The following is a 20,664-nucleotide window of genomic DNA, read 5'->3' on the forward strand; positions in this document are numbered from 1 at the left end:
CTTCACCTCTCCAGTGCTGGGGTGTATGTAGTGAGAAGTCTGGAATTTTGGTTCCTTTAGAAAACACAGAAATATTATGAATCATATTTCTTTATTTTAATCCCAGGTGTAGAGATATGAGGCTGCTCTGGTCTGTCCACAGCAGCTGGCTATGATTTTCCTCGTGCTCTAGCAGAGCCATGGTTTCACCAGCTGCAGATAGTTTCTGTGATTGTGTGACATTTGGAATTCTGGGAACTTTTCAGGGGGTATATAAATACTAGGGCCCTGATATGTAGGGTTGATGGTTGTGGTTTGTTAATAGTTGTGCTCAAAGAAGAAAACAATAGATTCAGGGAATTTAGGGATCTCTCTCTCTCTCTCTCTCCCCTCTCTTTTTCTTTCTCTCCTATTAGGGATAGTGTGTGAAACTGGTGTGTGTTTGTGTGTTAAAGGATAGGAAAAAGAAAAGGGTAGGAAAAAGAATAGCTAAGATCAGCTACACTGGGGTTCCTGGGGATTCAAGACAGGTCCTTGTGCTTCTGTGGTAAGCACTCCACATGGCAAGCACTGTACTAACTAGTCTCTCTCTCTCCAGTCCTGGTGTCTGCTGTCCTGTTTCTTTATAATGAGGTACCTTTGTGTCACTGCATGCAGGTGATATGTAGCCATGCCACAAGGTGGTGAAGGAGTAGAAAGCTGACTGGTCAAAGCTCTGCTCACTCCCTAAGAGGCCCCCATCCTCCTCCTCTGCGGTCCCTCGGTCCACCTGCCTTGGCTGCAACAGCTGGCCTACAGGATTTGTTTGCAGAGGAGGACATCTTGTTTGCACACATTTTTGTAGGGAATGGAGACAGGCAAAATGGAAGGTAGGTAAAATCCACCAAGAGGAGCAGTCAGCATGACTCCTTCCCCTGCTCCACACTTGCAGCTATGGAAAACTGCCTCATAGCTGGGGAGAATAACCAAGCCCCAGACAGAGCAGGCAGAAGCCCCTAAAAGCTCTGCCCTCCCTGTGCCAATCTACCTTCTGCCAGAGGCCACAGCCTGGACAGATCCCAGCTCTAGCCCAGCATGTCTCAGCCTCAGCAGCACTGCCATTGACCCTGTAACCTTCCTCTTTCTAGGCTGTTGTACATTGCTGGGTGCTTAGTAATGTCTCTGGCCTCTACCAGTGCACTAGATGCCTGTAGCATCTCCCTGGTCTGTGATAACCAAAAAGGGCACCAGACATTTGTTAGAAGGCTAAGCTAGTCCCAGCTGTGGACCACACATCTGCATTAACAGGTCCTCAGAGCATCCAAGGCTAATATTAGGCCAGGGAGGAAACAGGGCAAGCTGTGTGAGGCACAGAATAGCTCTGCTATTTGCTGGCTGCAGAGAAGGCTGTGTGATCCTCACAGCCTGATGGCCATTCTCCCTGGCCTGCACAGCTGGACTACATTTCCCAGCCTCCTCCTCATTTCCTTCCATATTCCCTTTCTTGGTGTAAAATCTCCCCACACAACAATCAATGCCTGTCCTTCTTTGGCTCTCTGTCCTTGTCTCTTGTCCCTATTGCACCAAGTGACTGGAAATGAAAGCCATAAAAGCCCGAGATCATGCAGAGCCCAGGAGCCTGCATCACAGCTCCACATGGAAGCCACTCGTGGAAGGAGCCCCAGGACCTCTGTGCTGGGAAGCAGCAAGCTTCTGTTGCAGCAAAGCACAGAGCCTCATGTGGAGGCTGACCTATTGCAGCAGCCGCCCTTCCCTTAACTACACATGACATCTAGCCTCTCAGTAAGTCGGTTTGAACTTCCTGGGCATCTCCCAGCCCTGAAAAATGGGCTGATAATAGCATAGATGGTGCACTCCTCATTCAGACTTGAGGAATCTCACACTTCTTAAATGCAGACATGATGGAGAATGTCACACCACGAGGTCTTGTTTTATGCAAAACGTTGGGACACACTGTATCAAAGTCCCTTTAGACTGTATGTATAAGGTATGCATGAAAATATCATAGATGATAAATGAACATCATGTTTAGATTTTTGTCTTATTCCCAAGAAAGCTCATTATGAATATGCAAATAATTTTTAAAATCTGAAACACTTCTGGTCCTAGGCATTTTACACAGTGGCATGTACTTTATCTGGTCATTGTAAAGTTCATTGAGACGCGGTTAGAGTGTCCAGGACAGGGCCCGGAGACACTGTGTACTTTATAAAGGTTGTCTATTACTAATGTGGGACCATCAGGTTCCTACTGCTCTCAGTTAAGAGTCTTCTGACCTCTGCTTCTTGTCCAGCGTTGCTGAGTAAACTTGGAAAAGTTCTTAAACATCCCACAACTGATTGGATTTTAGGAACATTCCTCTTGACCCCTTTCTGGTACTGGGGATTGACCCCAGGACCTCAGGCCCTCTAGACAAGCAATCTGCCACTTAGCCACACCCCAGACCTTTGTTTTCCTTTACTTTTTATTTTGAGACAGGCTTTCATTAAGTTGCTCAGACTGGCTGTGAACTCACTCTGTACCCCAGGTAGGCCTTGGACTTTCCATCTTCCTCCTGCGTTAGCTGGGACTGCAAGCCAGGTCCAGCTAGGAATACTTCTTGTAACAAGGGCAGGGACACTCTCATTTGAGCACCGGGTTATCTGGGCATATGTTAGGTGTCCTGCCTCTCCTCACTCAGAGGCCTCTAAAAGGTCAAGGGTGGCCTTAAACTGATGGGAGGGGAAATCACCCACAAAGCATCCACAGATTCCTGCAGACTCTAATGCATTAAGCAAGGTGAGGCCCATCTATAGCAGATACATGGTGGCACTCTGGCTGCCAGGTCTGTGGATAAGGCAGGACAAAGCAGGAGTCTATTGGCCTAAAGGACTTGCCACAAAGATCTCAAGTCCCTCCTGTGGCCAGTGTGGGATGCCCGTTGATGAGGCTGGAAGGGAAGCCTGCTCCTTTGGGTCTCATTCATGCTCCTTAGCATATGTTCATGTGTGTTCATGCGCATGAGTGCACATACTTGTAGAAGGAGCCCCAGGACCTCTGTGCTGGGAAGCAGCAAGCTTCTGTTGCAGCAAAGCACAGAGCCTCATGTGGAGGCTGACCTATTGCAGCAGCTGCCCTTCCCTTAACTACACATGACGTCTAGCCTTTCAGGTTTGAACTTCCTGGGCATCTCCCAGCCCCGAAAAATGGCTGGGACATCGGCTGCCCTCCCCAGTCACTCTCCACATTACTTTTTGAGGCAGGGTTGCTCACTGAGTCTGGAGCTCACTGACGGGTTACCCTGGTTACCCTGGCTGGCCAGCAAGCCGAGAGGATCCTGTCTCCATCTCTCCATTGTTGGGATTACTGATGTGTGTGGCCGGCCACACCCCGCTTTGTGTGGTTCTAGGGATCAGAACGCAGGTCCTCATATTTACGTGACCAGCACTTTCTCCCGAGCCCCTGCCTGTCCTGCACTCCTGAGTGCTCCAGGTAAGCGACACCTCTGTTTAAGCCTCTCCAAGAGTAACTTCCATAGAAGCAGCCACGTCTTGCTCTGATGCTGGGGGCGCTGAGGAAGCAGAAACCCAGAGAAGAAGTTTACATGCCGACTTACAAACTGGAAAAGCGAGAAAGTGACACCCACGGAGCATCTGCTCTGTGCAAAGTCCTTGCATGCACGCTGTCTTACCCAGTCCTTCACAGAGCCATGAGCCACATCTGTTCCATGCTAACAGCCTTAGGTATTTAGTAGATGATGGATAAAGACTCACCATCCACACTCCTTACCATAGCCCTGCACTCCTTTTGTTAATTCTGATCTAGACATTCTGCACCACCCTCTCAAAAACAAAACAAGTTTATTTCTGCCCCAGGGCCTTTGCACTTACAGTTTTCGGTCCAGAATGTTCCTTTCTTGCCTATTTGCATAGATGGTTCTTTCTCGGCATCTATTACCCAAGGGTTTTTCTTGGAACACTGTCTGGTAAGTGTTATATAAATCCTTGCTATTACTATGGTCACTTGTTTATTTGAGGGAGGGGTGGCAGAGAATAACTTTTGGGAGTTGGTTCTCTTTTTTTTTTTTTTCAACACGTGGGTCCTGAGAATCAACCTTGGGTCATCACGTTAGCAGCAAGCGCCTTTACCCACTGAGCCACCTCGCTGGCCCTGGAGATAGACTTTACCTATATCTTAATGGTGAAGAACAGGGGCCAAAGAGATGAGAAGGCTTTGCTCTCAGTGGCACGGTGGCTAAGCTGTGGGACTTGGGCTTCCCAGTCTAGGGTTGCAAAAGACTCCTGGGCTGTGTCTTCTCCCACTGATAGCCAGTGTGGTTCAGAGTCCCAGTGGGAGGGAGTCTTTGTTGCTCCTTGATTTCCAGCACAGGCTGGTCCTGGCTGCTGAACTCAAGGAGGCTGTGTGCAGTGTTTGTTGCTCCCTTTCTCACTCAGTCTAGCTCAGGCCCTGCGGGGCAGGTGGGCTGGATGAGCCCTAGACTCCCCGGTGCTTGCCCATCCTCTGCAGGTGCAGGAGGAACTTTACTCATTGCAGAGATGAATTTCCTGACAGAAGCAACTTACCAGAGGAAGAGCCTGTTCTGGCTATGGTTTGAAGGATGGAGCCCATCATGGTGGACAAGGCTTGATGGCTCTCAGACACTTCTGGGTAGAACTTTATCCTGGCCTGACTTTCAGCTCACTCTTTCTTGGCTGTCTCCTCCCTTCTGCTGTGGGGTCCACCCCGTGAGCATTGTAGTTCAGTTCCACATCTTTGGTTCTGACGTCTCTACACTTCTCTGCTGCTTGCTGACATACATGCTTGTTCTTACCATTCTTCTCAAGAGGGTTCACCCCTACTTCTTAGAACAGGAAGGTCCCAACCTTCCTAATACTGCATGTGACTCCTTAATACAGTTCCTCATGTTGCGGTGATCCCCTAACCATAAAACTATTTTTGTTGCTGCTGAAATTTTGCTACTGTTATGAATCATAATGGAAATATCCGATATGTAAGTTATCTGATAAAAGGACCCCTGTAAAAAGGTCCTTTGACCCCCCCAAAAGGGTTGAGACCCATAGGTTGAGAACCACTTTCTTAGCGCAGTCAAAGCTACTCTGAAGTTCTGGGAAATTCCAACATCTGGGCAGTCTATGGCTCCCCCCGCCCCGCCCCTCCCTCTGTCAATTGTATGTTTCTCAGGGAATTTGTCAGATTTTCTTGGTTCTTTATAACTGAAGTCATTTTGGATTGTTACAACATATATTTTGAATACTCTAAGGCCCTGAGTCTTGTTTAATCCCTAATCATATGATGGTTAAAACAAGCAAATCCATTTGTTTCAGATCACAAGTTCTACCTGGCCTTCTGTGTGACACCATCAGCTCAATTGTCAAGGCCCGTGCTACGGTACTTAGCCTGCCTGGGTATGTCCCCTAGGGTCCAGTGGAGGAGTTGGTGACAATCTCCTGTGCAGTTCAGCTCCCAAAGCCTCAGCTATACCATCTGAGGGTCCTATCCACTCCCACTGACATTGGGGTCCACACGCAGGTGGATGGGGACCCTCATCCAGCTCTCCCCGTGGTAAGCTTCTCTAGTCTCTGGCTGCCACAGTGACTTCATGGTCCTCTGCTGGACAGTAAGGATATTTAACGTGTTACTTAGCTGCTTTCTGATCACGAGCAGGTCTGGGGCTGGAGCCTGGTACAGATGCCAGCTCTTTCTCTGACCTGTCTCACATGCTCAGCAGGATGCTGTGGGAGCCAACACTGGTCTGGGCCTGCAGCTGGGCTGGCATAGCTGTGTCAGTTTCTGGACACGGTACCAGCTGGTCGCTTTGAGGCAAGGGTGATTCTGGGAGGAAGGTGCTGGGGCAACAGCTACAGCTGAGCTGTGAGCCTCCAAAGACAGCAGCTAATCATCTTGCTCCCACACTGAGGTGATTAAGGAAACAGACAGAATTTTTCAAGTGGCTGCCTGAGGCAGGCGGGTCCATGTGCTAGTTTGCCTTTAATTATAATGTAGTGAATTTTACATGTAAGGAAGCTGGGCTCAGAGAGGTGGAAGGTCACAGCTGGCTAATAGTGGATCAAGATTCAAACCAAGTCTTTGTAACTCCAGGGTCTGATCCTTCTATGGCAGGACTACCTAGCACCAGCACTGTTACCACTACCTAGCATCAGCACCAGCACCATCAACGCCAGTAGCAGCAGCAGCACCACAGCCACCAGTAACAGCACTATCAGCATCATCATGATTAGCACAGCAGCAGCAGCATCACCAACGTCGCCATCAGTAATTGGCTAGACTGGCTGGCTATTGAGACCCCCAGTATCCTCCTGTCCCCACTCCAGAGTGCTGGGATTATAGCCATGTACCACATGCCTGGGTTTTTAAACCTAATACTTCTTATGCATGCCATCTGGTGCCCATCAGATCCCAGGTCTTTCCAGGGTGGATGTTGGAAGCACCAACCACCCTCCAGCCTCTGGTCTGTTCCCATTGCTCCCCCATCCACCTCACTGCCGCAGCAGATTCAATTAACCAATTCTGTGCTCCAGCTGCAGAAAGACAGGCAATTATGAAACACAGACCAGGTGCCTTGGAACTCACTCTCACACTGCTTACACTGGGGCCTGGGAGACTTCCAACAGGACAGCAGGTGGGGGTGGGGGTGGGGATGAGGGAAACAGAACAGTCCAGGCAAAGTCTGGCTAACATAATTTGTGCAAGAGAGTTACTGCAAGTCTTTGAGAGATAGATGCCATGGCAGGTTTGATAATTGTAAGCTCTGAGGTCTGGACATCAGGATTTGAAAAAGTCCTTGTCGGCCTTGATGCCTGCCAGGCTATGGTGCCTGTCTAACCACAGCACTCTGGAAGCAGGCAGAGGCAGAGAGGCAGAGGGGCAGAGGGGCAGAGAGGCAGAGAGGCAGAGAGGCAGAGAGTCAGAGAGGGAGTGAGACAGAGAGGCAGAGAGAGGCAGAGAGGGGCAGAGAGGCAGAGAGGCAGAGAGTCAGAGAGGCAGTGAGACAGAGAGGCAGAGAGAGGCAGAGAGAGGCAGAGAGAGGCAGAGAGGCAGAGAGGCAGAGAGGCAGAGAGAGGCAGAGAGAGGCAGAGAGGCAGAGAGGCAGAGAGGCAGAGAGGCAGAGAGAGGCAGAGAGAGGCAGAGAGAGGCAGAGAGAGGCAGAGAGGCAGTGAGGCAGTGAGGCAGTGAGGCAGTGAGGCAGTGAGGCAGAGAGGCAGAGAGGCAGAGAGGCAGAGAGGCAGAGAGGCAGAGAGGCAGAGAGGCAGAGAGAGGCAGAGAGAGAGAGGCAGAAGCAGGAGGATCACCACAAATTGGAGATCAGCCTGGTCTACATAGCAAGTTTCAGGTCCAGCTGTGGCTATATAACAAGGCTTTTTCTAAAAAACAAAACAAACAAACAAAACCCCAACAGGGCTGAGGATGTTTGTCAGCTCGTAGAGAGCTCAGAGAGCACTAAGCTATCTTATACTTAAGATCCCAGTCATCCTCACCTACACAGAGAGTTTGAGCTAGCCTGTGCATCTGAGACACTGTCCCAAAACAAACCCCAAGCAAACCCCCAAATTAACATCTTAACACTGTTCGGTATACAATTCTGTGACACCACTACACTGATATTGGCAAAGTCATCACCACTGTTTGAGCCCAGGTTTGAATGTGTGTTTGTCAGGGGCAGGGTCTCCCTACATAAGCCCCAGCTGGCCTTGAACCCATGCTCCTGCCCAGCTCCTGGGTTTAAAGGAGTGTGACATCATGCCCAGACTAGAGAATTATTATTGTTCTCTGTCTTCCCAAAGTGAAACTCTGCCATTAAAAAATAGCTCCCTATTGCCCCTCTCTCAAGCCCAGAGACCCCCATTCTCATAGATTTTTAACTATGCTATATGATACATGTCCCTTTTTGGCTAGCTTATTCTGTATCACATGGCTTCAAGCTTCACGTTGTAGCAGGCTTCAGAAGAGCCTTCCCTTTTACGTCTAATGGACATTTCATGGTCTGGATAGGCCAGATTCTCTTTTTCCTTCTGTCTATCATGGGACACCCGGGTGATTCCTGCTTCCTCCCATTTGTTGTGGATGCTGCTGCTGGAACACAGGAGCACAACATCTGAGTCTCTGCTGCCAACGCTTTGAGATTCCCAGTATCCCTTTCTACACTGAGAAATGGAATTGGTGGATGGTGATAGAGTTCTACATCTTAAGCTTTTAAAGACTCTGCTATTGATTCCTTCCTCCCCCCTCCTCCCCTCCCCTCCTAGTTTTACTTCCCTTCTCATTCTTCCCCCTCTCCCAGCTTTCCCTTCTTCCCTTCCCACCTCAGTTCCTTCCCTTCCCTCCTTACACACGATTACCATTTGCTTTCTCTTGCTGAGATAAACACCCTGGCCAAAAGCAATCTGGGGAGGAAAGGGTTTGTCTGGCTTACACTCAAGGATCACAGTCCATTCATTACTGGGGCAAGTCGGGGCAGGACCTCAAGCAGGAACCTGGAGGCAGGAGCTGATGCAGAGGCCATGAAGGGGTGCTGCTGCCTGGCTTGTTCCCCATAACTTGCCCAGCCTGCTGATTTATGTACCATGGGATCACCTGCCTAGGGGTAGCACCACTGGGTTGGGCCCTCTCCGGCCAATCATTAAATAAGAAAATGCCCCACCGACTTGCCTGTAGGCCAATCTAATGGAGACATTGTTTTTTCAGTTGAGATTCCTCTTCCAGATGACCCTAGCTGTGTCAAGTTGACAAAAAGACTAACCAGCATACCTACCTTCTCCCTCCTCTTTGTCCTTCTCTGGGTCTCTCCTCCCTCCCAAGCACTTCAGTGGCCAACTCACACTCCCCTCTGCTCATGGAGGATTGCCATGGATTTTCCAGAAAGGTCCTGACCCATGTGTTATGAAGTTAGGAAGTCAATCTTCCTCTCTTTTCTTTATTTCTCTTTAAACCTTAGCTGTAAAAATCACCTGACTGTATGGTAGAAGCATCCTCCTCCTACTAGGGAATGGAATTGTTCACAGTGCCCAGCCCCCAGGCTAATTACAGGTTTCCCCAGGGAGTCTCAGCAAATGCTTAAATTGCAGATCAACCTGACTTTCCCTGAGACATGTTTGAAAACATGGGGCCTGGCTAGAATTCAGATCCTTGGCCTGGAGGTAACAGTGTGGCTGTCTCCCAGTCAGCAAATAAAGCAACCAGAGGTTTCTGGATCTAGCTGCATGGGGAGGTTGTGGCTTTGCCCAGATCCAGATCACTTGTCCACATTTCTTCTGCTATTTCAGTTAGAGCCCTTTAGGTAAAATGCCAGCCAGCTGCAGTTCCCAGTCATAGCTGTGCCTCTGCATTAGAAATAACTGGAGTCCTTTGTAATATCTTTATATATACAGTAGTCCCCCCTTCATCTGTACGAAGACAATCTGAGAGGCCCAGTGGGTGGCAAACAGCTCACAGTACCAACTCTATATGTAATTTCCTGTCCATACGCATGATAGGGTTTTACTTATAAACACAGCAGAGTAAGGGATGAACGGTGACCAGTAATAAACATGACCACTCACATCTGTACACTGCCCCCCAGGTTGTGTGGCTGTGGACTGTGGGATTTTCCATTGAGCATTTCTGTATTTCATCTAACTGTGGCTGACTGACACCTAGGCACCAGCACTGTGGTGAGGACCTGCGACAGATGTCCACATGCAGTACTCTGCTTTGGTCTCTGGGGATGAGGCATGGCTACTTGGCTACACTTTCAAGCTCCTGATGATGCTGGCAGTAGCCCTGACCTCATGGGGTGGGGAGCTCTGCTTACTTCCTCTGGAATGAATATTTCCCATAGCACTGGCCCCAAGGAGCATGAGCCTAGGTGCTTGTAGGATTAAGCACATCTTTTGTGTGTCGAGGGCAGGTCTTGACCAGGCAAGAGAGCTCAATGGTTCATTATGCTAGCTGCCAAACCTGACAACTTCAATTTGATCCTCAGGACTGACATGGCAGAAGGAGAGGATAATGGATACCATCAAATTGCCCTTTGCAAAGACTATGTTATGTACAAATACACACACACACACACACACACACACACACACACACACATGTAATCTAAAAAAGAGAGCGAAAACAGGCCTTTTCTTACTTGACAATGCTTCCCAACTGAAAACCCAAGTCACCCAAGAGATAGGGCCCCATGTGTGTGTATGTGTGTGTGTACATGTACGTACACTGGAGCATGTGTATGTGAAAGCCAGAGGAGGAAGGTAGGTGTCATCTACATCCTTATTCCCTTGAGAATGTGACAGCCACTGTCAAGAAGCCCCCAGTGCTGAGGTTTCAGGCTCATGAAAACCATGCTTGGTCTTTACAGGAGTGCTGGGGATTTGAACCAAGGTCCTCAAGCTAATTCAGGAGTACTCTTACATCTGAGCCATCTCCTAGGTATCACATACAGATTTGGGCTATGGCAAGAGTTCCTGAAAGACCTAGAGACAAGGAGTTTAGACCATCTACAGAGGAGAGTTTCTGACAGCTCTAGAGCAAGCCTTCTGGGTGGTGGTGGGGATATCAGGTCAGCCAGAGCTACACAGCACAGCAGAACTCTGCCTGAGGTTTTTTGTTTTTGTTTTTGTTGTTGTTGTTCTTAAGACAAGATCTCATGTAACAAGCTGTCTACAAACCTGCTGTGTAGCTTAGGTTGACCTTGAACTTCCGATCCTCTGGAGTGCTAGGATTACAGGTGAGTACCCGCCATACCTGATGTATGTGGTGTAGGGATTGAATCTGGACCTTCATACACGCCAGGCAAGTTCTCTAGCAACCAACCTCCAACCCTAGTTCCTGCCCAGGCTCTTGAGCGACAGGGACTGTGGACTATGAGATAATACATGTTTGACGATTTGCTACTAGAATTTAGAGTGATTTGTTATGCAGTAATAGATAACTAGTAACCTCTAAAAATTAAACACAATTGTGCCCAGAAAAGCAGACTGAATTCAACCAGAGAGTATCATAGGATCCCTGAACTTAAATTTTATATCTTCCAAATGCCTTTTTTTTTTTTTTGAGACAGGTTTTCTCTGTGTACCCCTGGCTGTCCTGGAACTCACTCTGTAGACCCAGGCTGGCCTCGAACTCAGAAATCCACCTGCCTCTGTCTCCCAAGTGCTGTGATTAAAGGCGTGCGCCACCACTACCTGGCTTCCAAATGTCTTTTACAACTGTCCTTTCTGGGTTAAGTGGCCTGTTTTCTTCTATACCTATATTAAACCCAGCAGCTCATCAGCACCACCATCATCCCCAATACCAGGACCACCACCATCACCACCATCATCAAAGATGGTGCAGTATGTATCAGATATTATTCAAGGGTCATAACTCATTTACTCTTTATTCACAGTAAACTTATAACAATTATCCATATTTTATAGAGGAAGAAACTGGGGCCAAAGCCCTTGTTATGTGACAGTTTCAAGAAGTCTAGCTTAATAATTACATAACGATTGTGTTCTAGGTTCCATGGGTCTTGTCCAAGTTTACAGATAGGAAGTGTGTTCACATCTAGTTAGCTGAACATCAGGCACCAAGTTATTAGGAATTATTCTCTCTAGATGCCTTCTGTTTTTATGGAACAAGTTGAACATGCCTCACTAAGGCTTCATCAACATGTATGTTACCTTACCTGTGAATACTAGGCTGGCGTTTTCCAGTTCTTCCTGGGGAACTTTGAAGCTGAAGGATTCATTGTAAAAAGGATCAATTGTGCCTCGTAAGAATGATGTCTTCTTAGTTTTCACAAGCTTGAGTCCGTGTACCAGCTGGATTTTCACAAATGGGTCTGGGGATTGGACACAACATTGTAGACTACCAGAGATGATGAAACATAATCTAGCCATCTCTCATCTCTTCAACTTCCTAGCCATCCTATCAGACTCCAACTCTCCTATTCATCCATCCATCCATCCATTCATCTACCCACTCTCTCATCTGTCCATCCATCTCTCCATCCCTCCATCCATCATTTATTCCTCCCCATCCATCATTCATCCATCTATCTCTCCATCCATCCATCATCCTTCCATCGAACTTGTTATCTATGTAACAGAGTAACCATCTATCCCCTCCCCATCTCTCTGTAGTCTTCATTGCTGAGGACAGAGCCCAAAGCCTTCTGTACACAGGCGATTTTACTCCTGAATTATTTTTTATTTTTTTTATCAGTCTACCTACTTATTCATTTATTCATCTCACCACTCAGCCATTTATTAATCCAGGCGTTATTCAAGCCTTACTTTCGCACACTCATTCCCCACGTGTCCAGCTGTTCTGCCTGACTACTGTTCACATCTAGCCTCCATCTGCGGATTCCTTGTCTGACCATTGTTCATGTCTAGCCTTCTATCTGCAGATTCCTTTTCCTCTTTCTCCACGTATCTTCCTCCACTTACTGAACTCATCCCACGTTTTAGGCACCATGTTCATTTTAGAAATGGGAAAATTGTAGATTTAAAGATAAGGAGTAATTTGAGTAAGATCTACTTAGTAGAGGCAATCCAGAAGCAGGAGCCATTTGCAAGGTAGTGGGCTCACAGTTCATACTCGGGCGAGTGAAGGCAGAATTAGAAACGACATGCATTGGTCATTTTTATAAGTTTTGAAAGGAATTTGTGCAGGTGGTTGAATTTAATATTTATTTAACCCAGTGAGATAAATACTGTCACTGTACAATTATGGAGATGAAGAATTTGGCTAAGTAACTTCTCTAAGATCACAAGCAGCCCAGAGACACTTAGTGGCAGGCAGTTGGATGCCCTTTCTCTTCTCAGCATCCTGACTCTCCACTGTGGTGGGTCTGAATGTTCCAGCCACTGTAGCAGTTCTTCCTCCAGCCTTCTTGAAGCCTCTATTGTATAGTGTGGCTTCTGAGAACTCAAGGTGAACTCTAGATTCGACTGTCACCTCATTGCAAACAACTTCCTTTGGCTATTGGATCTGGGGAAGACAGCATTTCCACCACCGAGCATCCTTTACTGTCATGGGAGAAGCTATATACAGATGGAACAGAATCGGCTTTTTGTTAAGTGTATTTGAACTTGTTTTTTTTTTTTTTTTAAACAGAAAGCAGATAACACAGTAGCTCTTTCAGAGCTGGGATTTATAAAGATTTATGATATGAAGGTAATGAGCTGTAAACAAAAACAAAAACAAAACAAAACCCTCAGGCTGGGCCCACTCTACTTGCTGATCTGATCACTTGTGCACTACCACCACCTAGAGCACGGCATCTGCATTACAGGCATAGTGTGTGGAGAAACAAGCTACTTCTCAGGCAGAGAAGACAGACTTCAGAAGCAATCACAACTGGCCACATGTGGGTTTCTGAGATCCCATCACTGACCTGTTCCATCCTAAGACACAGCAGATCATTTATTTTTCTTTTGGGACTAGTATTGTCGCTCTAGATGCTGCCCACCCTTGTGTTACCTTAGCAACAACATCCAGGACACAACACAACCCAGCCCAGATCCCTCACACAACAGAGAACCCCTTAGAGACTTAGTGGATAAGGGATATACTGTACCTGAACCCTGGCTCACATCGGTCTGCAGGAGTTGCTTGGCTCGAATGATGTCCACGTTCAGTCTGCCAGCACTTGGGAGATAATTTAGAGAAAGCAGCAGCTCCCCGAGCTCCACTTCATTCTGGAGGGAGGGACACCATCAGAAAGAAGGTGGGCAGGAAGGACACCATCAGAAGGCTGCTTCCTCACATTTCCGCCTGTCGTGTCCATGGTACAGGACACTGGCTCCCAAAACCCATGAACAAGTGACTGAGAGCGGATCAGTAGACAGTGGGTGCACAAGAGGACACTTCTACGTGCACATGTGTGTGAGTTTGTGTGGAGGCAAGAGGACAGACAAACTTGGGTGTCATCCTCCTGAACACCATCCACCTCATTTGACACAGGATTTCTTACAGATCTGGAGCTCATAACATAGGTTAGACTGGCTGGCCAGTGAGCCTCGGGATCCTCCTATCTCTGCCTCCCCAGTGTTGAGATTATAAATGTGTGCTACCACACCCAGAATTTTTATGGAGATTCTGGGGATTGAACTTTCATCATCAGGAGTACAAGTGTTTCACCAACTAAACCATGTTTGACTTTTCCCCCCTTAGCTTCTGTATCCAATTATGTTCCTGTCTATCTCAGAAAGTGTTTTCTTTCTTCTCTTAGAAGCTCTAATGGCAACAACCATCATGGCAGCAATGGAAGTGACGGCCAAGTGCTGTGCTAAGTGCTGTGCATGTAACAACTAATTTAATCCTTAGGATGAGCCCAAGAGGCGATAATGTTTACTTCATTTAATAGATGTTGAAAATGAGTCTCGGTCCAAAGTCATACAACTGGAAAGTTGCAGTTGGGACAAGAGACATGATCCTAGATTCTTCCAACAGCAGAGTGCTTCCTGGGCAAGCTACTGTTCTTAACCTGTAGCTAACAACAGAGCCCACACTCTTACTTTAACTGTGCTCAGTACATTCACTCTCCCTCCATAGAAATCTGCATAAATACCCAGGATGCATGACTCCATGCTGCCTAGAAAACAAAGCCTTCATTTTCATCTCCCTAGTTTTTAACAAATTGTGAAAAAAAACATTGTCAGCCACTTCCGAGTAGTGAATCATTCTCCATGTACCCACTGGCCAACTGTATGTTATAAACTTTCACCAAATGGTGTTTTATCTGTACTTACCTCTACGCATAAAAGAAATTAGCTGACTATTTTCAACGAAGTCCCAAGTAGGATGTAACTTTATTTGTGTAGCCCCTAGAAAGCATCTCTATATGACCAAGACATTAAAATAAACATTCCTAGGATGTATCAGAAGTCAAAAACATCTAAGGAACCTCAACACACACACACACACACACACACACACACACACACACACCCCATGTAGAATCATGGATTACTCTATGATCAATCTAGATTTGAATACATCTTCACTCAATCTCATGTATGAGTCTAATGGACCTCCTAGACACACACCATGTTATTAGTAGTACTTCAGAATGTGTCTCTAAAGATGTTTCATCCATCCATGCATCCATCTATCTACTTATGTATGTATGTACACATGCACCCATCTATCTATCCATCCATGCATCCATGCATTCATCCATCCATCCATCCATGCATCCACCCCCATCCACCCATCCATTCATGTTTTCTACTCCTTTCAACACACTGACAGAAAGTGGCAAGTATAAAACAATGTTTATCACATTATTGGCGAGATGAAGACTCAAGCCAAGAGATTCCTATATGGCCTGCGCATGGTGGTGCTGACCTTTTTAATCACATTGGAGAGGTAGAGGCAGGCAAATCTGGATGAGTTTGAGACCAAGCTGGTCTACATAGGAAGTTCCAGGCCAGCCAGGGCTGCATGAAACCCTGTCTCAAACACAAATGACATAACCAGATTCTTACGTGGATCAAGTTAACCTATAAACAGGAAACAACCTCAGAATTAACTACAGGTTTCACACTTGCAGCCTGTGTATTGTGTTTGACTCGCATCACATTGAAACAGTTAGTGATTATTATGTATTTTAAAAGAAGCTACTTCATAAAAAAAAAAAAAAAGAATTCTTGCTTTGCTTGAAAAACAGGAAGGTCTGCCAGTGCTGGGCCCGTGTTCCCACTTGGCAACCAACAAGGCTTCTTTGCTTAGACAGACTTTAGTCCTGGGCCCATCTGTGCAGTTACTTGTGAAAAGCCAGTTTTAGCCAAAGGCCCTGCTCACTTCACTTATCAAGAGCTCCTCCCTTACTCTCTTTCTCTTTTATTTTATTCGTTTGGTAGTTGGGGGCAGATACCCTTATACTGAGCCCTTGGTGGCACCAAGACTTTGCTGTTAATATCTGAAATCCTTACTGTTGGGCTAGGTTTCTCTCTTCCACCATCCCATAGAAGGTGTCTAGTCACTCGGCCAATCTTCAGCAAGGTTGATTTAGATAGAATCCCTCTTCCTTTGGAGGTACCCCTCAGTAAGAATCCCATCATTGATCCTGGATGAGGATTGAGTCCAATCTCTGTCCCTCTACTAAATCTCATGACTGTGTTCCCTATGCCATCATGATGGTCCTCTACAAAGTCTCATGACTGTGCTCCCTATGCCATCACAATGGTCCTCTACAAAGTCTCATGGCAGTGCTCCCTATGCCATCATGATGGTCCTCTACAAAGTCTCATGACAGTGCTCCCTATGCCATCACGATGGTCCTTACTAAAGCCTGACTTACTGTGCTTTGAAGTTCTATTTGGGGTCTAGGAAGGTGGTTCTGTTGGTAAAGAATCTGCCGCCCAAGCATGTGGATACAACAAGTTTGGATCCCCGGCACCCACATGAAATCTTGGTTTGGTAGCACAATCACTCCAGTGCACACAGACCAGAGGATCCCTGGAGCTCAATGGCAGACAGGTCACCCTAGCTGAGTTGCTGAACTCTCTGTTTGTTGAGAGATGCTGTCTAAAATATAAGGCAGAGAGTGAATGAGAAAAATATTTGGTACACACCTACACAAACAAGTATACACCCACAAATGCATACAAAAACATGTATATACACATATATACAATTATGGACATATACAAACATATATACCCACAAACATGTACACACTTTACACACATGTATACACCCATGTAAACATGTACGTACCCATAAATACACATATACACACAAACATGTATACCCACATATATGGACACGCGCACACACACACACACACACACACACACTTTCTCTGATGAGGCAGGAAATGTAGTTCAGTAGTACAGAATTTGCCTTGCAACCATAAGGGTTCCACCTCAGGACTGGAAAAAAAGTGTCATTTTAACACCTCATACTACCTTTTTGGTGAGACCCACCCTTGCATTGTGTCCCATCTGGTTGTCTTTGCCCTTCCAGGCTTTCCCTGCCTTGGGCTGGAGGGTCAGAGTCTTAAGACAGGAAAGCTGACTTGGTACTCTGGGTCATAAGAGCAGTTCAGGGCCTTGGTGTACTTGCTAGTGGCCTCCTGCTGGTCCTCCAGGGCCTGGAAGACACAACAGCCTTAGTGTCTGACCCTGCAGGCACGTCTGTGTTCCTGTCAGTGAGGCTGAGACTCCACAGGAGCCCAGGCCAGGGGAAGCCATCAGGTCCTCAAGAGTTGTCCCCTTCCCAGGCTTATAATCCAGAACAACGCCTCCCTCCTCTTTTCTAATATTTACAAGCTTCTGGTCTCATGATGCCTTCGATGTGGAGCTGGGGGGTGGTGGTGGGAGGGATTAATAGCTCACACGGTCAGCCTGCCTAAACACCAAGGAATAAACTGAAGTGTTTCTAGAGCAGAATGAAGGGTAAGACGGCTCGGGAGTGGCTGGATTCTAGAGATGTCCCGGGGAATCGTAGCAAGCTACTTAGTAGCTGCCCCAGTGGGAGCCTGCTCAGCTTTGGTCATTCTCAGAAGTGAAAGAGGACGGGAGACCATTACCTAGCCCTCCGTACCCAGGGACCTCTTGAGCCCTTCCTGCCATCTTCAAGGGCAGATAGATAGGGCTGCTGTCTACTTGGGCCATTGAATGGATTCTCCGAGGCAGCTTCCTGGACTTGTCCCCTTACTAAGTGTTTCTTGTCTTAGATAAAGCCAAAGTCTTTTATCCTCTTGTTACTGTAGACTTCAAGCTTCCTTTCCCGCGCCCTCCCTTGTCTGCCCCACATCAACACCATAGCGTCCACTCTTCTCCTCTCAGGGAAACGTGCACATTGATCCGGCTGCTCTTCTGGCTGGCTCATCATGGGAGTGATCAATTTGTAGCCTGAGGGACAGTCAGGGAAAACTAAAGAGAAGGCTAACTGAACAATGGCAGAAGCCTTGATGATCCCGTGAACAGTTCCTGGATCCTCAGCCTAGAGGGTGTCATGGTTGTGACCACCACAGCAAACTGCCCGTAAGACATCACCACAGTCCAGGCTCCATCCCTGCACAGCTGCTATTCTGTCCTTCTAGAGCCTCCCCCTTCACATATGAGAGAATCCATCCAAACCATGCGGTTCAGATTACCAATGAGACAGGCAAGATGCTTTTAGCTCCTGTGATTAGTCTTGCATGACCTTGGCAGTTAAGGTGCAGCCATAGACATTTAGCAAGCCACACACAGTGTATTGGGTAAGAAGAGGCAAAAAGCAAATCAGAGAACCAGGGGCTGCCTGCCTACCAGCATCGTTATCATCACGACAAACAAATGAATATACAGAAGCAGGAAAGAGGATCTGCAAGATTGCTCTCTGGGTAAAATCACCTGCCATCATGCCTGACCACTAGAACCCACAGGGCAGACAGAGAGAGCCGACTCCTGCAAGTTGTCATCCGATCTCCATAAGCAAGCATAAAGACAGCTGGACCCCTAGAACCTACGTAAAAGATAGCAGACAGCACCATAATCCAAGTGCCGGGAGGCAGAGACGGTGGGTTCCTGCAGCTCGCTGGTTAGCTAGCCCAGCCAATTGGTGAACCCCAGGTTCAGAGAGATTTTGTCTCATAATACCGGATGGCAAGTGACTGAGGGACACCCCCAACATTGATATCTGAACTTTATATGCATGTGCACACACCACGACACATATGTACACGCACCACACACATACATACAGATACAACATTGTCCCCACACATACAGAATTTGACACACAGACATCATGTATCCAGCAATTCTGCTACTAGAGAAAGTAGAAATTCACACAAAAACTTATCCATGAGCCAGGCTTTAGGTGGGAGAACCTCAGCATCTGGGAGGGGGAGGCAGGAGGTTCATGAGTTCAAGACCAACTTGGACCCTGTCTCAAAAAAAAAAAAAAAAAAAAAAAAAACCAAACCAAGACAGAATCCAACAAAACTGCACCAGATGTCATGGCAATGCTATCCATGGCAGCCCAGCGTTCATCAGTAAGGGGAGAAGCACTATGGTATATGTTACGATTTAGATGTTCTTCAGTCATAAGAAGGAATGGGGAGCCGGGCGTGGTGGCGCACACCTTTAATCCCAGCACTCGGGAGGCAGAGGCAGATGGATTTCTGAGTTTGAGGCCAGCCTGGTCTACAAAGTGAGTTCCAGGACAGCCAGGGCTACACAGAGAAACCCTGTCTCAACAAAACAAAACAAAACAAAATAAAAAACAAAAAAAGAAGGAATGGGGACTGGCACCACAGCTTAGTGGGTAAAGGCACGTTCCACAAAAGCCTGTGTTGCAGGATAGTGATCACACTGTGAAACCTGAGATTGTGTTATTTACTGGGAAAAAAACAACAAAACAAAACTGTTTCTAGTTGTGGTGTGTCTCGGCCCTAGCATACACCTTTAATCAAAGAGCTTTCTGTTTATCATAAACAGGATTAAATAAAGGCAACCAGAATCATAGGTCAAGAGGCGGGGCAAGCAACCAGTTGACAGGAAGTGAACACAGGAAAAAGCCATAGAGAGTAAGAGGAAGTCAGGAGGACAGAGAGACACACAGGAAGTAGGAGGGAGGGACTTTCAGTTGGAAGGGTTTTTGAGACAGTGTGGAGAGGGAGAGGTTCCTTTTGGGATGTCTGCTGAGGAGGGTCATTTGGGTACTTTCTCTGCCTCTCTGAGCTAGCAGACTTTCCCCCCAGCATTTGGTCCCTGAGTCTTTATTGTTAAAACCAAATGTTTGAGATTTTGTTAAAAACAACCAGTCTGAGGACCTGCGTCGCATCCCTTAAACCCACGATGGGAGGAAAGAACCAACTCCTTAAAGTTGTCCTCCAACCTCCAAACATGTGCTGTGGTACCCTCGCACATGCATGTGCACACATGCTTGCACACACAAACACACACACACACACACACACACACACACTAGAAATATTTAAATAAAGGAGTGGATTACTGATACATGCTACACAGATGAACCTGGGAAACGTGCCTGACACAAAGGATCGTGTGCCGAATGATCCCATTAATAAAGATCCGAGGAAGGAAATGAACGCGCTGTGGTGGTTAACCTTCATGGTCCACTTGACCGAGTCAAATCACTCTTAGGTGATTTTATATACCTGCCTGTGTCTGTGGGGATGTCTCCAGAGAGGCGTAATTGAAGGGGGAAGAAGCACCCTGAATGTGGGGCCCCTGCCCCATGGACTGGGGTCCCAGACTGAGCTGAGGACCAGCTTTCATTTCTCTGTTCCCTGAATGCAGACACAGTGTGGCTAGCTGTCTTTCTCTCCTGCTATCATGCCTTCCCTGCCATGACTGTCTGAAATCTCAAATGAGCCACCTAACCCTTCCTCCCTTAAGCTGCTCTTTCCAGGCATCTTGTCATAGCAACAAGAGACATGGCGCAGCAAGAGAGACACAGGAGTGTTTTCCAGGATCTGAGAGGATGGGAAATGCAGGATGGTCACCTTATGGGTACAGAGCCTTGTCTGAGTGATGGAATGTTCTGGAACTAGGTAGACATGATGGTTGTTAACCACTGAGAGTACCAATGCCATTGAACTGTAGACTTTAAAATGACTACATTAATATCATATGAACTTAACCTCCATCTAAAAAGACATCAAAGGCCTATGGCATACTAGAGAGCTTCGAGTTTGATCCATCCACAGGCAGATGTGGTCACCAAGGC

General features: G+C 47.0%; 1 protein-coding gene across 8 annotated transcripts in view; it reads right to left on the reverse strand.

Moving 5' to 3' along the window:
- Syt17 (synaptotagmin XVII) overlaps positions 1 to 20,664 on the reverse strand; it is a 67,871-nt gene that overhangs the window by 15,662 nt on the left and 31,545 nt on the right. For all 8 annotated transcript variants that reach the window (XM_006507202.3, XM_006507204.3, NM_001362179.1 and 5 more), the window contains 2 exons: positions 13,550 to 13,670; positions 11,651 to 11,806 (listed from right to left, as the gene is read on the reverse strand). In XM_006507202.3, coding sequence (XP_006507265.2) covers positions 11,651 to 11,806; positions 13,550 to 13,670 — 277 coding nt within the window. The remainder of the gene's footprint in view (positions 1 to 11,650; positions 11,807 to 13,549; positions 13,671 to 20,664) is intronic.

This window comes from Mus musculus, chromosome 7 (genome assembly GCF_000001635.26).
Source record: "Mus musculus strain C57BL/6J chromosome 7, GRCm38.p6 C57BL/6J".
Taxonomy (NCBI): domain Eukaryota; kingdom Metazoa; phylum Chordata; class Mammalia; order Rodentia; family Muridae; genus Mus; species Mus musculus.